This window comes from Lolium rigidum, chromosome 6, assembly GCF_022539505.1.
Source record: "Lolium rigidum isolate FL_2022 chromosome 6, APGP_CSIRO_Lrig_0.1, whole genome shotgun sequence".
NCBI classification, from domain to species: Eukaryota; Viridiplantae; Streptophyta; class Magnoliopsida; order Poales; family Poaceae; genus Lolium; species Lolium rigidum.
This window is the reverse complement of record NC_061513.1, coordinates 63,761,610-63,782,079: the sequence shown is the minus strand read 5'-3', so window position 1 is coordinate 63,782,079 and position 20,470 is coordinate 63,761,610. Positions and strand designations below refer to the sequence as shown.

The window sequence follows — 20,470 nt, the reverse complement described above, 5'->3', positions numbered from 1 at the left end:
AACCCGGGGCTGGAGAATCAGATCCCCGGGGGACGCCCAGCACTTTCCAACTAAAAATCTGCCTTGATGATCGTAAAGCAAGGCTGACATTACTGTGTTATACATGTCCTAACATTTTTTAATTGCCGGGGAGAGAACCTTGGGGATGGTTTTTTTTTTTGAACAACCTTGGGGATGGTGTTAATTTTTTTTTTTTTTTGAACTGTGGTGTTAATTGCTCGTACTGATACCTCTCTCCCCGTTTGTTTCTAATTTTTCTGGCACGACAAAACATACTGATCCGGGGCATCCTTTTCTGGCCAATCACACGCGTGAAAGTAGGCATGCATTGGGGCAGTCCCCTTTGCCACGGATCGTGCCCTCCTTCGGCCTTGGGCGTATGCCATCGAGGGATGCAAACTCCATGGCCGTATAACTCACAGGTTCCTCCCTTCCTTCTGTTTTGCTACCATCCGCAGAGTATCTCAACCTGCCACTAGACGAAGAAAAGGAGGGAGGAGCACGAGCCGGAGGATGTACTGGAGGCCTGCAGGAGGAGTCTGGCGGCCTCGTCTCGGCCAGCAGGACGCAGGAGGCAAGGGACTTTCCCTCTCTACGCCGGCGGCATCGACCTGCCGCGCCTCGGGCTTCCAGGATTCTCGGCCACGACCACGAATACGGCGGTAGCGGGAGCCAATGGCGGACTTACATAGGACTGAGTGAGGGATGGGCCTCGCCGGCGCGCGACCATGAAGCGGTTGGCGATCATTTCTCTTCTGTACACTTCCCGTGTAGGTTCATGACCACATTGCATGGCGATCGGTCGCCGCTTCGATCGCCTGGTCGCCTTCTGGTGTGTTCTTCTTCTCTCCTCGATCCGCGGCATCGTCGTTCCCGACCAATGATAACTGAGCACGCGGATCGTGTGCTTTGCTCCACGCACACCCGGCCATCCGATCCGAAACCGTCTCCTAGACGTCAACAGCGAACCGCCTCTGGCGCGCACTCGGCACCTATAAATACTCATCCCGTCTCCTCACCTCTCGTCCCACAATTGAAATTCCTCGCCTTCGCTTTCGAGTTACACCAGAAATTCCTAGTCGAGATGGCGCGTACGAAGCAAACTGCCCGCAAGTCCACCGGCGGCAAGGCGCCCCGGAAGCAGCTCGCCTCCATTGTTCGTCCCGTCTCCTCTCCAAATTTGTTAACACTTTCGATTTGCTTTGTGCAGGCTGTAGCGGTTTTCGTTGATTCTTAATCTCGCGTGTGTTTGTGTTTTTCGCAGGCGGCGAGGAAGTCGGCCCCGACGACCGGCGGCGTGAAGAAGCCCCACCGCTACAGGCCCGGCACGGTGGCGCTACGGGAGATCCGCAAGTACCAGAAGAGCACGGACCTGCTCATCCGCAAGCTTCCCTTCCAGCGCCTGGTGCGGGAGATCGCGCAGGACTTCAAGACGGACCTGCGCTTCCAGAGCCACGCCGTGCTCGCGCTCCAGGAGGCCGCCGAAGCATACCTCGTCGGACTATTCGAGGACACCAACCTGTGCGCCATCCATGCTAAGCGCGTCACCATCATGCCCAAGGACATCCAGCTCGCCCGCCGCATCCGCGGAGAACGCGCCTAATTAAGCAAGCCCTAGCATGCATGCATGGTCCGCACAGTTCTAGTTGATTGATTCGCGCACAATAATGCAACTTAGCTTCTGGTTTTTGTTCCTGTTTGTGATAGGAAGTTTGTTTTTTCGTTGTAAAGATCTCGTGATAGCTACAAGACTTATTTGCTGTTTTTTTTTAGATAAAAGGCAAGATTTGCCCGACTTTAAATTAATAAAGCCCCAACGAATTCAGGTTCGATACATGCTGCGGCATACAGCTTAGCCAACAAATAGATAACACAACTCCCTAAACAACACAAGCAAGGAAACTAAGGCCGCAGCCATCATGTAGTCGCTTGATCAGTTGCGATGAGCTCCGCGTGTGCCTGCCTTAGCCTTGCTCCCAGGCACTCCAGATCTTCCCTGTCCTTGGCCTTTGCCAGCGGTAACCAAAGCTGCAAGAAAATGGAGCATTTGAATAAAAGATCAGCAGGGTGTCGCAGCACCTTGGCTTGAAAAATATGTCTATTGCGAATGTGCCAAAGCGCCCAGCACAGTGCTGAGAAGAAGCACCACAGTACACGCCGGACCCGGCCCGTGTAACTAGAAACGATGTCGAAAAACTGCGGGAAGGAGGCGGGATTCCAACTGCACCCCAGTGTTTGTTGGACCACACTCCACCCGACCTTTGCCAGGGAGCACCGGAAGAAGATATGGCTGGTAGATTCTACCTCTCCGCAAAGGGCACATCGCCCAGTCGATGGTCCTTTGCGATCGATGGTCCTTTGCGATGAGCGATCAACTCTCTCGTCGGTAGCCTATCCAAAGCTAGCTGCCAAGTGAATATACGGACTTTTAAAGGGGTTTTGGCAGCCCAAATGTCCCTAAAATGTGCCACCGAGGCCCCCCGCGACAGCGCCAAGTACATCGAGCTCACCGTGTAGACACCCGAGGGATCAAGTGACCAAGAAATCTTGTCCGGCCCTGGTTGAAGTCGTGTGTTGTCAAGTAGGGTCAGAAGTTGCTCCCACTCTGCTCTTCCCTGCCCGTCGAGGGTTCTCCTAAGTCTGAGATGTTCTTGCCCAGCACACGCCTGCGCGACCGAGATCCTCTGGTTCTCGCAAATACTGAAGATAAGGGGAAAGCGTTCCCGCAACACTCCCCCTCCCTCCGCCCACTTATCAAACCAAAACTGCGCCCGTCTCCCATTCCGAACCTCATGCTTGGCCCCAATCTTGAAGAGGTCCTTCCAGAATGCGGAGCCCCCTTGGCCCGTGCAAGCAAAGATATCAGCCGTGTCCGTGTATCTCGCCCTAATCAACCTGGCCCAGATGGTCTCGTCATCCTGGTAGAGTTTCCACACCCATTTTAACATTAGAGCAATGTTCATCTTCTTGGAGTTGAGAAGACCCAGTCCTCCCACCTCCCTTGGTCTGCACACTCCTGGCCAATTTACTAGGTGGTATTTCCGTTTGGGGCCCGTCCCTTCCCAGAAAAAATTGGCCCTAAGAGTGTCGAACTTAGCATGAATCCCGTCCTGGAGCAAGAACATTCCCGTTGCAAACATTGGAAGGTTGTCGAGGCAAGAGTTGGAGAGTATAAGCCGTCCACCCGAGGACAGCAGTCTACCCAGCCAGGTTTCCACCTTAATGTCGAGCTTCCTCACAAGGAATTGCCATTGATCAATGGTGAGCTTCCGGTCAGCAATCGGTAAACCTAAGTACACAAAAGGGAAAGCCCCAAGCTTGCAATTCAACACGTTCGCCACTCTCTGCTGCACCTTGATGTCTACGTTCCCCCTCCTTTCCTGTAGACAGTGTTGGGCCTCCAAGAGCAGAGGTTTGTAGAACAGCAGCAAGTTTCCCTTAAGTGGATACCCAAGGTTTATCGAACTCAGGGAGGAAGAGGTCAAAGATATCCCTCTCATGCAACCCTGCAACCACAAAACAAGAAGTCTCTTGTGTCCCCAACACACCTAATAGGTGCACTAGTTCGGCGAAGAGATAGTGAAATACAGGTGGTATGAATAAGTATGAGCAGTAGCAACGGTGCCAGAAAAGTGCTTGGCGTGTAGTTGATGGTGGTGGTAATGCAGCAGTAGTAACGCAATAAAACGAGTAAACAAGCAGTAGTAACTCAACAGTAGTAACGCAGTAGTAGTAAACAAGCAGTAGTAACTCAGCGAGTATTTAGGAACAAGGCCTAGGGATTACACTTTCACTAGTGGACACTCTCAACGTTGATCACATAACGGAATAGATAAATGCATACTCTACACTTTTGTTGGATGATGAACACATTGCGTAGGATTACACGAACCCTCAATGCCGGAGTTAACAAGCTCCACAATAATGCTCATGTTTAAATAACCTTTAGTGTAAGATAGATCAACGCTACTAAACCAAGTACTAGCATAGCATGCACACCTGTCACCTTCATGCATATGTAGGAGGAATAGATCACATCAATATTATCATAGCAATAGTTAACTCCATAATCTACAAGAGATCATGATCATAGCATAAACCAAGTACTAACACGGTGCACGCATCGTCACCTTTGCACACATGCGAGGAGGAATAAAACTACTTTAATAACACATCACTAGAGTAGCACATAGATAAATTGTGATACAACATGCTGCAATCTTAAAGAGATATAAATAAGCACCTCACTATGCCATTCAATGAGTAAGTATTCTGTGAAATCTAGCCTAAGAGACCCACACGGTGCACACACTCGTCACCTTTACACACGTGGGACGAGGAGTCTCCGGAGATCACATAAGTAAAACTCACTTGACTAGCATAATGACATCTAGATTACAAGCATCATCATATGAATCTCAATCATGTAAGGCAGCTCATGAGATTATTGTATTGAACTACATAGGAGAGAGATGAACCACATAGCTACCGGTACAGCCCCGAGCCTCGATGGAGAACTACTCCCTCCTCATGGGAGCAGCGAGCGGTGATGAAGATGGCGGTGGAGATGGCAGCGGTGTCGATGGAGAAGCCTTCCGGGGGCACTTCCCCGCTCCGGCGGCGTGCCGGAACGGAGATCCTGTCCCCGGATCTTGGCTTCGCGATGGCGGCGGCTGCGGCAGGTTTCTCGTGGGTTTCGTCAATTGGTATCGGGTTTTCTCGATCCAGGGGCTTTATATAGGCGAAGAGGCGGCGCGGAGAGGGCTGACAGGGGGCCACACCATAGGGCGGCGCGGCCCCCCTCCGGCCGCGCCAGCCTAGGGTTTGGTGGCCCCGTGGCCCCCTCCGGTCCTTCCCGGGTGTTCCGGATGCTTCCGATGAAAATAGGAACTTTGGCGTTGATTTCGTCCGATTCCGAGAGTATTTCGTTACTAGGATTTCTGAAACCAAAAACAGCGAGAAAACAGGAACCGGCACTTCGGCATCTTGTTAATAGGTTAGTTCCGGAAAATGCACGAATATGACATAAAGTGTGCATAAAACATGTAGATAACATCAATAATGTGGCATGGAACACAAGAAATTATCGATACGTTGGAGACGTATCAGCATCCCCAAGCTTAGTTTCGCTCGTCCCGAGCAGGTAAAACGATAACAAAGATAATTTCTGGAGTGGCATGCCATCATAAACTTGATCATACTATTTGTACAACATATGTAGAGAATGCAGCGATCAAAACAATGTGTATGACATGAGTAAACAAGTGAATCATAAAGCAAAGACTTTTCATGAATAGCACTTCAAGACAAGCATCAATAAGTCTTGCATAAGAGTTAACTCATAAAGCAATAATTCAAAGTAAAGGTATTGAAGCAACACAAAAGAAGATTAAGTTTCAGCGGTTGCTTTCAACTTATAACATGTATATCTCATGGATAATTGTCAACATAGAGTAACATAATAAGTGCAATAAGCAAGTATGTAAGAATCAATGCACAGTTCACACAAGTGTTTGCTTCTTGAGGTGGAGAGAAATAGGTGAACTGACTCAACATTGAAAGTAAAAGAATGGTCCTCATAGAGGAAAAGCATCGATTGCTATATTTGTGCTAGAGCTTTGATTTTGAAAACATGAAACAATTTTGTCAACGGTAGTAATAAAGCATATGCATCATGTAAATTATATCTTATAAGTTGCAAGCCTCATGCATAGTGTACTAATAGTGCTCGCACCTTGTCCTAATTAGCTTGGACTACCCGGATTATCACCGCAATACATATGCTTTAACCAAGTATCACAAAGGGGTACCTCTATGCCGCCTCGTACAAAGGTCTAAGGAGAAAGCTCGCATTTGGATTTCTCGCTTTTGATTATTCTCAACTTAGACATCCATACCGGGACAACATAGACAACGGATAATGGACTCCTCTTTTAATGCTTTAAGCATTCAACAACAATTAATTCTTTTCTCATTAGAGATTTGAGGATGTTTGTCCAAAACTGAAACTTCCACCATGGAACATGGCTTTAGTTAGCGGCCCAATGTTCTTCTCTCACAATATGCATGCTCAAACCATTCAACTCGGTGTAGATCGCCCTTACTTCGGACAAGACGAACATGCATAGCAACTCACATGAAATTCAACAACAAGTTGATGGCGTTCCCCAGTAAACATGGTTATCGCACAACAAGCAACTTAATAAGAGATAAAGTGCATAATTACATATTCAATATCACAATAGTTTTTAAGCTATTTGTCCCATGAGCTATATATTGCAAAGGTGAATGATGGAATTTTAAAGGTAGCACTCAAGCAATTTACTTTGGAATGGCTGGAAAATACCATGTAGTAGGTAGGTATGGTGGACACAAATGGCATAGTGGTTGGCTCAAGTATTTTGGATGCATGAGAAGTATTCCCTCTCGATACAAGGTTTAGGCTAGCAAGGCTTGTTAGAAACAAACACAAGGATGAACCGGTGCAGCAAAACTCACATAAAAGACATATTGAAAACATTATAAAACTCTACACCGTCTTCCTTGTTGTTCAAACTCAATACTAGAAATTATCTAGACCTTAGAGAAACCAAATATGCAAACCAAATTTTAGCATGCTCTATGTATTTCTTCATTAATAGGTGCAAAGTATATGATGCAAGAGCTTAAACATGAGCACAACAATTGCCAAGTATCACATTACCCAAGACATTATAGAAATTACTACATGTATCATTTTCCAATTCCAACCATATAACAATTTAACGAAGAGGAAACTTCGCCATGAATATTATGAGCTAAGAACACATGTGTTCATACGAACCAGCGGAGCGTGTCTCTCTCCCACACAAGCATGATGTAATCCAATTTATTCAAACACAAACAAAAACAAATGCAAACAAACAGACGCTCCAAGAAAAAGCACATAAGATGTGATGGAATAAAAATATAGTTTCAAGGGAGGAACCTGATAATGTTGTCGATGAAGAAGGGGATGCCTTGGGCATCCCCAAGCTTAGACGCTTGAGTCTTCTTGATATATGCAGGGGTGAACCACCGGGTGCATCCCCAAGCTTAGAGCTTTCACTCTCCTTGATCATAGTATATCATCCTCCTCTCTTGACCCTTGAAAACTTCCTCCACACCAAACTCGAAACAACTCGTTAGAGGGTTAGTGGACAATAAAAATTAACATGTTCAGAGGTGACACAATCATTCTTAACACTTCTGGACATTGCATAAAGCTACTGGACATCAATGGATCAAAGAAATTCATCCAACATAGCAAAAGAGGCAATGCGAAATAAAAGGCAGAATCTGTCAAAACAGAACAGTCCGTAAAGATGGATTTTATTAGGCCACCAGACTTGCTCAAATGAAAATGCTCAAATTGAATGAAAGTTGCGTACATATCTGAGGATCATGCACGTAAATTGGCATAATTTTCTGAGCTTCCTGCAGGGCAGTGGGCTCAGATTCGTGACAGCAAAGAAATCTGGAACTGCGCAGTAATCCAAATCTAGTACTTACTTTTCTATCAACGGCTTAACTTGGCACAACAAAACTCAAAACTAAGATAAGGAGAGGTTGCTACAGTAGTAAACAACTTCCAAGACACAAAATAAAAACAAAGTACTGTAGCAAAATAACACATGGGTTATCTCCCAAGAAGTTCTTTCTTTTTAGCCATTAAGATGGGCTCAGCAGTTTTAATGATGCACTCGCAAGAAATAGTATTTGAAGCAAAAGAGAGCATCAAGAGGCAAATTCAAAACACATTTAAGTCTAACATGCTTCCTATGCATAGGAATCTTGTAAATAAACAAGTTCATGAAGAGCAAAGTAACAAGCATAGGAAGATAAAACAAGTGTAGCATCAAAAATTTCAGCACATAGAGAGGCATTTTAGTAACATGAAAATTTCTACAACCATATTTTCCTCTCTCATAATAACTTTCAGTAGCAACATGAGCAAACTCAACAATATAACTATCACATAAAGCATTCTTATCATGAGTCTCATGCATAAAATTATTACTCTCCACATAAGCATAATCAATTTTATTAGTTGTAGTGGGAGCAAATTCAACAAAGTAGCTATCATTATTATTCTCATCAAGTGTAGGAGGCATAGTATAATCACAACAAAATTCACTCTCCATAGTAGGTTGTACCAAAAGACCACAATCATTATCATCATAAATAGGAGGCAAAGTATCATCAAAGAAAATTTTCTCCTCAATGCTTGGGGGACTACAAAGATCATGAAAACCAGCTTCCCCAAGCTTAGAACTTTCTATATCATTAGCAACAATGGTGTTCGAAGCGTTCATACTAATATTACTACCAGCATGCAAAGAAGATTTCATAGGTTTTTTAATTTTCGCATCAAACAATCCATGTTTTAAATCAGGAAATAGAATAAGAAGCTCACTCTTGTACATTATGCCAAACTAGTGTAAACAAGAAACAACAAGTTGCAATTGCAGGATCTAAAGGAAATAGCTTTGAGCACACACACGACGGCGCCGTGAAAAATACTTTACCCGAGACCGTAGTATGAGAGCCTTTTACCTTTCCTCCCCGGCAACGGCGCCGTAAAAGTGCTTGATGTCTACGTTCCCCTCCTTTCCTCGTAGACAGTGTTGGGCCTCCAAGAGCAGAGGTTTGTAGAACAAGCAGCAAGTTTCCCTTAAGTGGATACCCAAGGTTTATCGAACTCGGGGAGGAAGAGGTCAAAGATATCCCTCTCATGCAACCCCGCAACCACAAAACAAGAAGTCTCTTGTGTCCCCAACACACCTAATAGGTGCACTAGTTCGGCGAAGAGATAGTGAAATACGAGTGGTATGAATAAGTATGAGCAGTAGCAACGGTGCCGTAAAAGTGCTTGGCGTGTAGTTGATGGTGGTGGTAATGCAGCAGTAGTAACGCAAGTAAAACAAGAAACAAGCAGTAGTAACTCAGCAGTAGTAACGCAAGTAGTAGTAAACAAGCAGTAGTAACTCAGCAAGTATTTAGGAACAAGGCCTAGGGATTACACTTTCACTAGTGGACACTCTCAACGTTGATCACATAACAGAATAGATAAATGCATACTCTACACTTTTGTTGGATGATGAACACATTGCGTAGGATTACACGAACCCTCAATGCCGGAGTTAACAAGCTCCACAATAATGCTCATGTTTAAATAACCTTTAGTGTAAGATAGATCAACGCTACTAAACCAAGTACTAGCATAGCATGCACACTCGTCACCTTCATGCATATGTAGGAGGAATAGATCACATCAATATTATCATAGCAATAGTTAACTCCATAATCTACAAGAGATCATGATCATAGCATAAACCAAGTACTAACACGGTGCACGCACCGTCACCTTTGCACACATGCGGGAGGAATAAAACTACTTTAATAACACATCACTAGAGTAGCACATAGATAAATTGTGATACAACATGCTGCAATCTTAAAGAGATATAAATAAGCACCTCACTATGCCATTCAATGAGTAAGTATTCTGTGAAATCTAGCCTAAGAGACCCACACGGTGCACACACCGTCACCTTTACACACGTGGGACGAGGAGTCTCCGGAGATCACATAAGTAAAACTCACTTGACTAGCATAATGACATCTAGATTACAAGCATCATCATATGAATCTCAATCATGTAAGGCAGCTCATGAGATTATTGTATTGAACTACATAGGAGAGAGATGAACCACATAGCTACCGGTACAGCCCCGAGCCTCGATGGAGAACTACTCCCTCCTCATGGGAGCAGCAGCGGTGATGAAGATGGCGGTGGAGATGGCAGCGGTGTCGATGGAGAAGCCTTCCGGGGCACTTCCCCGCTCCGGCAGCGTGCCGGAACAGAGATCCTGTCCCCCGGATCTTGGCTTCGCGATGGCGGCGGCTCCGGCGGGTTTCGTGGGTTTCGTCAATTGGTATCGGGTTTTCTGATCCAGGGGCTTTATATAGGCGAAGAGGCGGCGCGAGAGGGCCGACGGGGGGCCACACCATAGGGCGGCGCGGCCCCCCTCTCGGCCGCGCCAGCCTAGGGTTTGGTGGCCCTGTGCCCCCCTCTGGTCCTTCCCGGGTGTTCTGGATGCTTCCGATGAAAATAGGAACTTTGGCGTTGATTTCGTCCGATTCCGAGAGTATTTCGTTACTAGGATTTCTGAAACCAAAAACAGCAGAAAACAGGAACTGGCACTTCGGCATCTTGTTAATAGGTTAGTTCCAGAAAATGCACGAATATGACATAAAGTGTGCATAAAACATGTAGATAACATCAATAATGTGGCATGGAACACAAGAAATTATCGATACGTTGGAGACGTATCACACCTCCACAGGTTGTCCCATGACAATAACCTCGCTTTTGTGATAGTTGATCTTTAGCCCTGACATGTCCTCGAAGCACATGAGGAGAAACTTGAGGTTGGCGATGTGTTGTTCATTGTATTGGATCAAGATCGGCCGTGTCATCGCGTGCTATGCGGGTGTGAGATTCCCCCTGGAAACAGATGCAGCACTACCCCCTGGATATGTCCCGCTTGCGCCGCCGAGGTAAGGATGATCGAGATAGCCTCTTCCATGAAGTTAAAAAAGAAGGGGTGAAAGTGGATCCCCTTGTCTCACACCCCTCTTATTCCTAAAAAAGGGGCCCACCTCCCCATTGATAGAGATAGCCGTTTGATCCCAGCCACCAGCTGGGAGAGGCGATGGACTGCCCCCGCATCAAAGCCCTTCGCCCGCAACACCTCGACCAGGAAATCCCAATTAACCCGGTCATAGGCCTTTTCGAAGTCAAGCTTTAGTAAGATACCCCCTAGTTTCTTCGCTTTAAGCTCGTGAACAATCTCTTGGAGAGCCAACACCCCGTCGAGGATAAACCTACCCTTGATGAAGGCGGTCTGATTTTGGCTGATAGTACGGTGAGCAATCGGATCCAACTTCATTGCGAAGGCTTTGGAAATGATCTTGAAAATCACATTTATTAAGGCAATGGGCCGGTACTGAGTGATCCTGTCAGCGTTTGGTTCTTTGGGGATAAGAGAGAGGACCCAAAAATTCAATCTAGAGATATCAATCCGTCCCAGGATAAAGTCGTTCAGAATGTGAAGAACCCCATTTTTCACAAGAGGCCAGCATTTCTGAAAAAAGGCCACCGGGAACCCATCTGGTCCCGGTGCCGTATCAGTCTTCATAGCTTTGATCACCTCCAGGAGCTGCTCCTCAGAGAATGTAAGGGCCAAGTCGTGGTTTTCGGCTTCAGAGACCCGCTCGTGAGCGCCCCATGCGTCAGGCGCCAAGCCGCAAAGTCTACCAGCGTTCGAACCCATAAGCTCTCTGTAGAAAGAGTAAACATGCTCTTGAATCTCTCGCTTGTCCATGATTATGCCACCCTCGGCCACCAGCCTGGAGATCTGGCACTTGCGGCGCCGCCCATTAGCCACCGCATGAAAGTATGCCGTATTTGCGTCCCCCTGGAGCGCCCACTGCACCCTGCCTCTTTGTCGCCAGTACTCTTCCTCCACCCTATAGAGGTTGAGTAGTTGCTCTTCAAGGTAGTATCTAAACGCCCAATCCTCTTCTTGCAGCCCCTCATCGTCAGCCTGCTCATCCAATAGTTTGATTTGGTCAAGTAGACGCTGTTTGTGCGCGCGTTGGTCTTTCCCCAAATTACGACTCCATCCCCGTAAGACCTGCCTGAGCCCCCCGCTCATACCAGTCCACCAATCCGTGATGTCTCTGCCACCTACCTGTCTTTCTATCTTGCGCCAAGAAGACATAAGGAGCTCATGGAACCCCTCTACCTCGAACCACCCAGTTTCGAAGTAGAAGGGGTTGCTTCTGCAAACCACCTCGTCCCCAGAATCGAAGATGAGGGGCGTGTGATCCGAGCCCAAGCTGGTTTCCGCCGTGACCGAGCACAGAGGAAACCTGGGTTCAAGCTCCGGGGAGATGAAAATCCTGTCGAGGACTGATCTCACCGGGTTAAGCTGTCTGTTTGTCCAAGTGTACCTCGCCCCTGTGCGAGGGATCTCTCTCACCGACCATTCCCCAATGGCCTCGTTGAACAGGTCAACCCTAGCCCAGTTGATATTGCTATTATTCTTGTCTCTCTCACTTCTAATCAGATTAAAGTCGCCCCCCAGTAAAGTTGGGAGATCAGTGCGCGTGATTTTGTCGGACACCTCCTCCAGGAACTGACGAGAGAACACATGGTCCGCTGGGCCATAAACCCCAATAATCTCCATCTTGAAGTTTAGCACTCTGCAAAGAATGGACGCACTAATGAAGAACCTCCCCTTCTCTATCCTTCCAACCTCGCAAAAGCTATCCCTACAACCCAGCAGCATGCCCCCCGACTGCCCGTTAGCCGAAAGCCAAGCCCAGGCGAAGTTCTCTCCCAGCTCCAGGTTGCGGAGCTCCGTGTCCGTAAACTCCTGTCTAATTGTCTCCTGAAGACAGATGATGACCCACAAGTATAGGGGATCGCAACAGTCTTCAAGGGAAGTAAAAACCCAATTTATTGCTTCGACACAAGGGGAGACAAAGAATACTTGAAAGCCTTAACAGCGGAGTTGTCAATTCAGCTGCACTGGAAACAGACTTGCTCGCAAGAGTTTATCGAGTAGTAACGGTTTTATAGCGATAGCGAGTAGTGAAATAACAGCGGCGAGTAACAAAGACAGCGGTAGTGATTATAGTAAACAAGCAGGATTAAAATACCGTAGGCACAGGGATGGATGAACGGGCGTTGCATGGATGAGAGAAACTCATGTAACAATCAAAGCAGGGCATTTGCGAGATAATAATAAAACGGTATCCAAGTACTAATCAATCAATAGGCATGTGTTCCATATATAGTCGTACGTGCTCGCAATGAGAAACTTGCACAACATCTTTTGTCCTACCAGCCGGTGGCAGCCGGGCCTCTAGGGAATCTACTGGAAATTAAGGCACTCCTTTTAATAGAGCACCGAAGCAAAGCATTAACACTCCGTGAACACATGTGATCCTCATATCACCGCCATCCCCTTTGGTTGTCCCAATTTCTGTCACTTTGGGGCCTCCGGTTCCGGACAGCAATACGTGTATATAACTTGCAGGTAAGATCATAAAGCAATGAATATCATAATGAATTGATAACATGTTCAGATCTGAGATCATGGCACTCGGGCCCTAGTGACAAGCATTAAGCATAACAAGTTGCAACAATATCATAAAAGTACCAATTACGGACACTAGGCACTATGCCCTAACAATCTTATGCTATAACATGACCAATCTCATCCAATCCCTACCATCCCCTTCAGCCTACAGCGGGGGAATTACTCACACATGGATGGGGGAAACATGGCTGGTCGATGGAGAGGCGTCGGTGGTGATGATGGCGATGATCTCCTCCAATTCCCCGTCCCGGCGGAGTGCCAGAACGGAGTTTCTGGTCTCGAGACGGAGTTTCGCGACGGTGGCGGCGTACTGGATGGTTTCTGGCGATTTCGACTTCTCCCCGTGCGTTTTTAAGTCGAAGGCAATAAGTAGTCCGAAGGAGGGCGTCGGGGGCCAGCCGAGGCCACCACACACTAGGGCCGCGCGCCCCCCTCCTGGGCCGCGCCGGCCTAGCGTGTGGGGCCCTCGGGCCCCACACGGCTTGCCCTTCCGGCTCCGTCGATATTCCGGGAAAATAGGACCTTTCGCATAAATTCCGAGGATTTTCCCGAAAGTTGGATTTACGCACAAAAACGAGACACCGGAGCAATTCTCGCTGAAAACAGCGTTAGTCCGTGTTAGTTGCATCCAAAATACACAAATTAGAGGCAAAACAATAGCAAAAGTGTTCGGGAAAGTAGATACGTTTTGGACGTATCAACTCCCCCAAGCTTAGCTTATTGCTTGTCCTCAAGCAATTCAGTTGACAACTGAGTGCGATAAAAGAACTTTCACGAACACATTTTTTCATATGATGTAAATATTCTCATGATATGGCAAGTACTTAAGCAGTTCATAATAAGATACATGCAAATAAAATCATCTAATAGCTATGTCAATCATGGAAAAGGTACCAACAAATTAATAATGAGCATCATGAATGATGTCTATCAGCAGGATTGCAATGTTCATAGAATGATATGATAAAGTGGTATCTCGCTTGCCCATAATTGTACAGCAAAACATAAATGCTTGGGCACCTTCGAGGTTCATGAGAAGACTGGAAATAGAGATTATCAAAGATAAAAGCATCAAAGTTATACCACAGTTAATCACATTTTGGGACAAGCATATTATACTAAGAATGACAGTTGTGCTCTCAAGAAAGTGCTCAAAGAAAGGATAGAGATTCAACGTAAAAGTAAAAGATTGACCCTCCGCAGAGGGAAGCAGGGATTAACATGTGCTAGAGCTTTTCATTTGTAAAACAGGAGTAAAATTATTTTGAGAGGTGTTTGTTGTTGTCAACGAATGATAATGGGTACTCTAACTACCTCGTCAACCAAACTTTCAAGAGCTGCTCCCATGAAGGACGTTATCTCTACCAGCAAGGTAAATCATCCCTCTTCTCTTTTGTTTACACACGTATTTTAGTTTCATTATGGATGACACTCCCTCCAACCTTTGCTTACACAAGCCATGGCTAACCGAATCCTCGGGTGCCTTCCATCAATCACATACCATGGAGGAGTGTCTATTTGCAAATTAAGTTGCTTACTAATAAATCAGGGCAAAACATGTGAAGAGAATTATTAATGAAAGTTGATTAATTGGGGCTGGGAACCCCGTTGCCAGCTCTTTTTGCAAAATTATTGGATAAGCGGATGTGCCACTAGTCCATTATGAAAGACTGTCAGGAGTAAATGACAAGATTGAAAGATAAACACCACATATTTCCTCATGAGCTATGAAACATTAACACAAATTAAGAAGCATTTTGAAGGTTTAAAGGTAGCACATGAGAATTTACTTGGAATGGTTTGAAATGCCATGCATAGGTATTTATGGTGGACACTCTGGAATAACTTGGTTTTCATGTGTTTGGAAGCACGAGCAGCGTTCCCGCTCGGTACAAGTGAAGGCTAGCAATAGACTGGGAAGCGACAATCAAGAGAGCAATGAATCGTCATAATCATGCTTGCGACAAAAATAAATTAATGGAGGCATAAAAGTGATAAAAGAACTCTGAGGTAAAGTAAATCATCGAGGCTTAATTGACATTTTGTTCAGTCATATGCATGCGTGAGCATGTGCCAAGTTGATTCAAGAAAATTATTCAGAGGATGATACCACAATGTCATACCTATCTATGAATAAAGCAATGCAAGCAAATATTTATGACATGCTACTCACATTAATAAATTGGAGCTAATCATGAGAGATCATGAACTACTAGACTTTCTTAAAAGACATATACCTCACATGAACCCACTAAGCATGCTCACATGGATGAGTATATGTACAAAAATGAAAACAAATAGAGTTCATACCAGCCTCTCACCACAATCAGATCGTCGTATATCGTCATTATTGCCTTTTCACTTGTGTAGCTTGAATAATATGGAATGAAAACCACGCTCCAGCCACCGAACACCATTGAACTCATAAAGAACTTTACAAAACCAAAGAAGAACATCAAATATTTTTGGTGTTTTCGAATTTGGAAACAAGAACAAAAGGAAACAAGCAAACAAAGCAAAATCTTTTTGGATTTTCTTATAGCAAACTAACGATAGCAAATAAAGCAAGATAAAAGCAAGAAACTAAAATAAACAAGTGGTGAAGAGAAACAACATAAATATTTTTGGTCTTTTTGTGTTTTAGGAAAGAAAAAAAGCAAGAACAAGAAAATAAAAACTAAAAGAAACACAGAAAAGCAAGATGGCAGAAATCTGCCAAAACTTGACAGCAGTACAGTAATCGATTTTAAAGAAATTCTTACGCTACTCAGCTCGAAAAGTGTTCAACTAATGAAAGTTAGATAAAAACCTGGGAAACATGCACAAAAATTGGCAGCTCAAAATAACGTTCTGGCTGTGCGCACGAATTTTTTTAGTAACAGTCCAGAATCTGTTTTCAGGCAGCAATTCCCCAAATATCATCTTCCTCTCATTAGAAAACCACTCAAAGAAACTAAACAAGTATGTACAAGTATACAGAAACCATAATATGCAAAGAATGAGTGATGACGGTATACCTCCCCCAAGCTTAGGCTTTTGGCCTAAGTGGAGATCAACCCCAGCGAGGGTCTGGGTTCCACGCCGGTGGATTATACATGGCGTAGTCATAATAAGGTCCCGACGCAGAGGAAAAGCGTGGAGGCTCCTCATGCCCAACTTGTTGATGCGAAGAACTTGCTGCATCGGATGACGAGTCGAGGTGTTCCTCGGCCTCCTCCGTTCCGTCCCTTCATGATGGCCATCTCCCTCTATGTATGCATTCAGTTCACCTTCCGTGACTGACCAATCCTTCCTGTGGAATCAAAGTTAAATAGAACAGGTGCAGGCAATCCTACTAATTTTTCAGTTTTCTTAGTTATTCTCCAAGCTTTCTTGTAAAATGTTATTCTGTAAGACAGGTTGCTCAAATTAGACGAATCTGAAACAAATTCATGCTTAATCATGGATACTATGTCAAGTTTCTCTATGGGAAGTTGAATATCAAGATGGTGAGGTTCTACACCATGCATAGCTAATAAACGAGAGGCGATGAGACCTCCACAAGTTCCTCCCTTCTCACGGTTAGTAGCAAGTCTATTGGCTATCAAAGCACCCAAGTTGTAAGTCCTATCACCTTGTAATGCAGCAGCTAGAAAGGCTAGATCCTGGATAGATAACTTACTTCCATTCTTTCTAGCAAGAACGCACTTGGTGATGAAATAAGCAAAGTAATGAATAGCTGGGAGTTGAATGCTACTAATTTTACCACCATCCTCTGAGAAGCTTCTTCCATGACAAATCATCTTGAAGAGGTCCAAGAACTCTTGCGGCGATCCCCTTATCTTCTCGCATGATCCCCATTGCGGCACTCTAATTGCTGCACAAAAATCATTAAATGGCAGAGTTGACGGTTTTATTATAAATTTTGTACCGAACCATGGGATTAGATCGCGACCAATTGAATTCAAAATCCTGCACTACAGACATAGTCAATTTTGCATATTGGCATGGTTCACCAACAACAAAATCATCCAACCATGCACGAGAGATTAGACTTTGAACATCTTGCAAGATTCCTGCACTTCTCATAAAATCCACGCACGGGTAGTAAGCGGGGTATACTCCTTCTTCGCGGTGAACTCTCATGACCTGTTGCACCTCCAATTCTTGTTGGTTGAGTTGGTGCTTACTCCCTTCCATTTTCTGAAATTTTTCAACAAGCAATATAAAATTTGATTTGGTGACATATAATTGAGGGAAACTACCATAGGAACTTGCTAGAGTACTAATCATGCATCAAAACTAGTTTCTACAACTTAGAACAAGCATGCAAGCTCACTAATCATGTTACCTACAGCAGTAAAATATTCAAGATATACTCCACCAAACAAAATTCTACTTGGATAATCGAAGGAGTCACATACCGAAGAGCAAATGTGCCAAATTTCGAGACGAAATCCGGGCTGAGCAAAGAGATCGAGAAATGCTGGAGCTCTTGGGCAAAAACGCGAGTGAGAGGAACCTGGTGCGAGTTTTTCGGGAGAGAGAAGAGAGTGGGAGGAAGAGATGATGAAGTGGGGCAAGGAGGGGCCCACACACCAGGGTGGCGCACCCCCCTTGCTGGCCGCGCCGGCCTGTGGGGTGCCACCCTGGGGTGCCCCACTGGTCATCCCCAGGTGTTCCCAGGTGTCTCGTCGAAAAATAGGACCAATGGTATAATTTTTGTGAATTTTTGAAAACTTTGAAAAATGCACATTTCTGGGTGTCAAAATTATTATTACTGGGCAGGAATTTTTTTGAAATCTCTAATTAAATAAAGAACTTTGCAAAACAAAAGTGCTACAGCAAGTAGAACAAGTGGAGGGAGAAAGAGATGTTGTTTAGTTCCCCTATGCATATAAAATGAATTTGTTAACAAGGTTGATCAAGTCTTGCCACCAAATAAATTTTACATAGCATATGAAGAAATAAACCTCAAATCAATCATGTTACCTTGTATTGTATTGATATGGATCCAATCACAAGAGTTTGATATTCTTCTTTAGGCTCATATATTGGACAATCAATAGTTCCCACTTTGATAGTTCTCACATTAGAAATTGTGTTAACTCCACATGCTTTCTCAATCCTCTTGGGAAAATAAACGGTATGCTCCTTGTCATCGACATTGAAAGTAACTTTTCCTTTATTGCAATCAATAACAGCCCATGCGGTGTTAAGAAAAGGTCTCCCAAGAATAATAGACATATTATCATCTTCAGGCATTTCCAACACAACAAAATCAGTTAATATCAAGCGATTATTAGTAACTTGAACATGAACATCCTCACATATACCAACGGGAATAGCGAGTAGATTTATCAACCATTTGCAAAGATATATCGATCGGTATCAACTTATCTAAATAGAGTCTCTTATAAAGAGAGAAAGGCATAACACTAACACCCGCTCCCAAATCACATAGAGCGGTTCTAACATAATTATTCTTAATAGAACAAGGAATAGTCGGAATACTGGGTCGCCAAGCTTCTTTGGAACCTTACCATTAAAAGAGTAATTAGCAAGCAGAGTGGAAATCTCCTCATTAGGAATTTTCCTTTTGTTAGACACAATATCTTTCATATACTTTGAATAAGGAGGCAATTTAATAGCATCAGTCAAAGGTATTTGCAGGAATAAAGGTTTCATCCAATCACAAAATTTATTATAATGTTCTTCTTCCTTTGATTTTAGTTTCTTAGCAGGAAAAGGCATTTGCTTTTGAACCCAAGGTTCCCTTTCACTACCATGTTTCTTAGCAATAAAATCTTCTTTAGTATACTTTTTATTTTTAGCATGCTTTTCAGGTTCTTCTTCAACCTCTTCTTTATCAGAAGCATCATTCTTATCATTATCTTTATCATGTTCATTACTACTTTCAGTTTTAGCATCAGAAATAGAAATACTATTAGGATCATTAACATGCTCAGAGGATTCTACAACAATTTTATGTTTCTTTTTCTTTTTCTTAGATGGAGCACTAGTTTCAGTTCGTTGAGAATCTTGTTCAACTCTTTTGGGATGCCCTTCAGGATATAGAGGATCCTGGGTAGAAACACCGCCTCTAGTTGTTACTTCATAAGCATGTTTTTCTTTAAAATTATCTTTTAACAAATCATTTTGCACTTTAGTGAGTTGATCAATTTGAGTTTGAACCATTTGAAAATGTTTAACAAGCATCTTAACATCATTGGAGGTTCTCTCCACAATACCATGCAATTCACTAATAGCTCGAGAATTTTCCATTAAATGATTCTCTACTCTCATATTGAAATTACTTTGCTTAACAATATAATTATCAAACTCATCTACGCATTGAGCAGGAGGTTTTGAATATGGAATATCTTCTCTAGTAAAGCGTTCAAGAGAGTGTACCTCAATCATGGATGAAGGGGGAGTGATCTTACATGAATCTTCTATGGGAGGTAAATTCTTCACGTCTTCGGATTTAATACCCTTCTCTTTAAGAGATTTCTTGGCTTCCCTCATATATTCATCATTTAATTTAATCATACCCCTCTTCTTCAATATTGGTGTCGGGGTTGGTTCAGGTGTAGACCAATCATCATGATTCCGGCCTATTCTCGCCAATAATTCTTCAGCGTCGTCTGGAGTTCTTTTCCTGAAAACACAACCAGCACAACTATCCAGGTATGCCCTAGACTCAATGGTTAGTCCACTATAAAATATATCAAGTAAATCATGCTTTTCCAAATCATGGTCAGGCCGAGCTCTAACAAGAGAGCAAAATCTAGCCCAAGCTTCAGGCAATTTCTCTCCATCTTCCTGATCAAAATTATAAATTCTCTGCAAAGCAATATGTTGAGCACTAGCAGGAAAGTATTTCCGGAAGAAAACATCAAGCAATTCTTTTGGACTATTAATAGAATCAGGTGGCAAACTATTATACCAAGTTTTAGCATCATCCTTTAATGAGAAAGGGAAAATTTTAGCAACTAAATAAGTACGCTTCTTAACATCATCAGAAAACAAGCTACTAAGAGTAGATAGCTCAATCATGTGTTCTACAGCACTTTCTTTTTCAGTACCACAAAAATGTGTTTTCTCCACAATAGATATATGAGACAAATCAAGAGAAAAATCATAATCCTTATCCTTAATGTTTATAGGAGATGTGGCAAATTTAGGATTAGGAGACAGTTTATATCTAACGGTATGTTGTGCAAGCAACTTTTTAATTTTTCTTGCATCAGTAGTAGCATTGCATTTATCAATAAAATCATCATCAAGTTCTACAT

At 43.9% G+C, this 20,470-nt stretch overlaps 1 protein-coding gene across 1 annotated transcript; it reads left to right on the top strand.

Annotated features, from left to right (window-relative positions):
• The first annotated feature begins 1,070 nt into the window (after positions 1-1,070).
• On the top strand, positions 1,071-1,603 carry LOC124660529 (histone H3.3-like). The gene is made up of 2 exons (XM_047198351.1): positions 1,071-1,156; positions 1,265-1,603. The coding sequence occupies exons 1-2, from the start codon at positions 1,085-1,087 to the stop codon at positions 1,601-1,603; spliced, it is 411 nt and encodes a 136-aa protein (XP_047054307.1). The 5' UTR covers positions 1,071-1,084.
• Positions 1,604-20,470: the final 18,867 nt, after the last annotated feature.

Excerpts from the sequence above, each read along its gene's own strand:
- LOC124660529 (XM_047198351.1), top strand. The coding sequence starts at position 1,085 with ATGGCGCGTACGAAGCAAACTGCCCGCAAGTCCACCGGCGGCAAGGCG. Across the intron at positions 1,157-1,264 it reads GGAAGCAGCTCGCCTCCATT|GCGGCGAGGAAGTCGGCCCC; the intron begins GTTCGTCCCGTC and ends TGTTTTTCGCAG.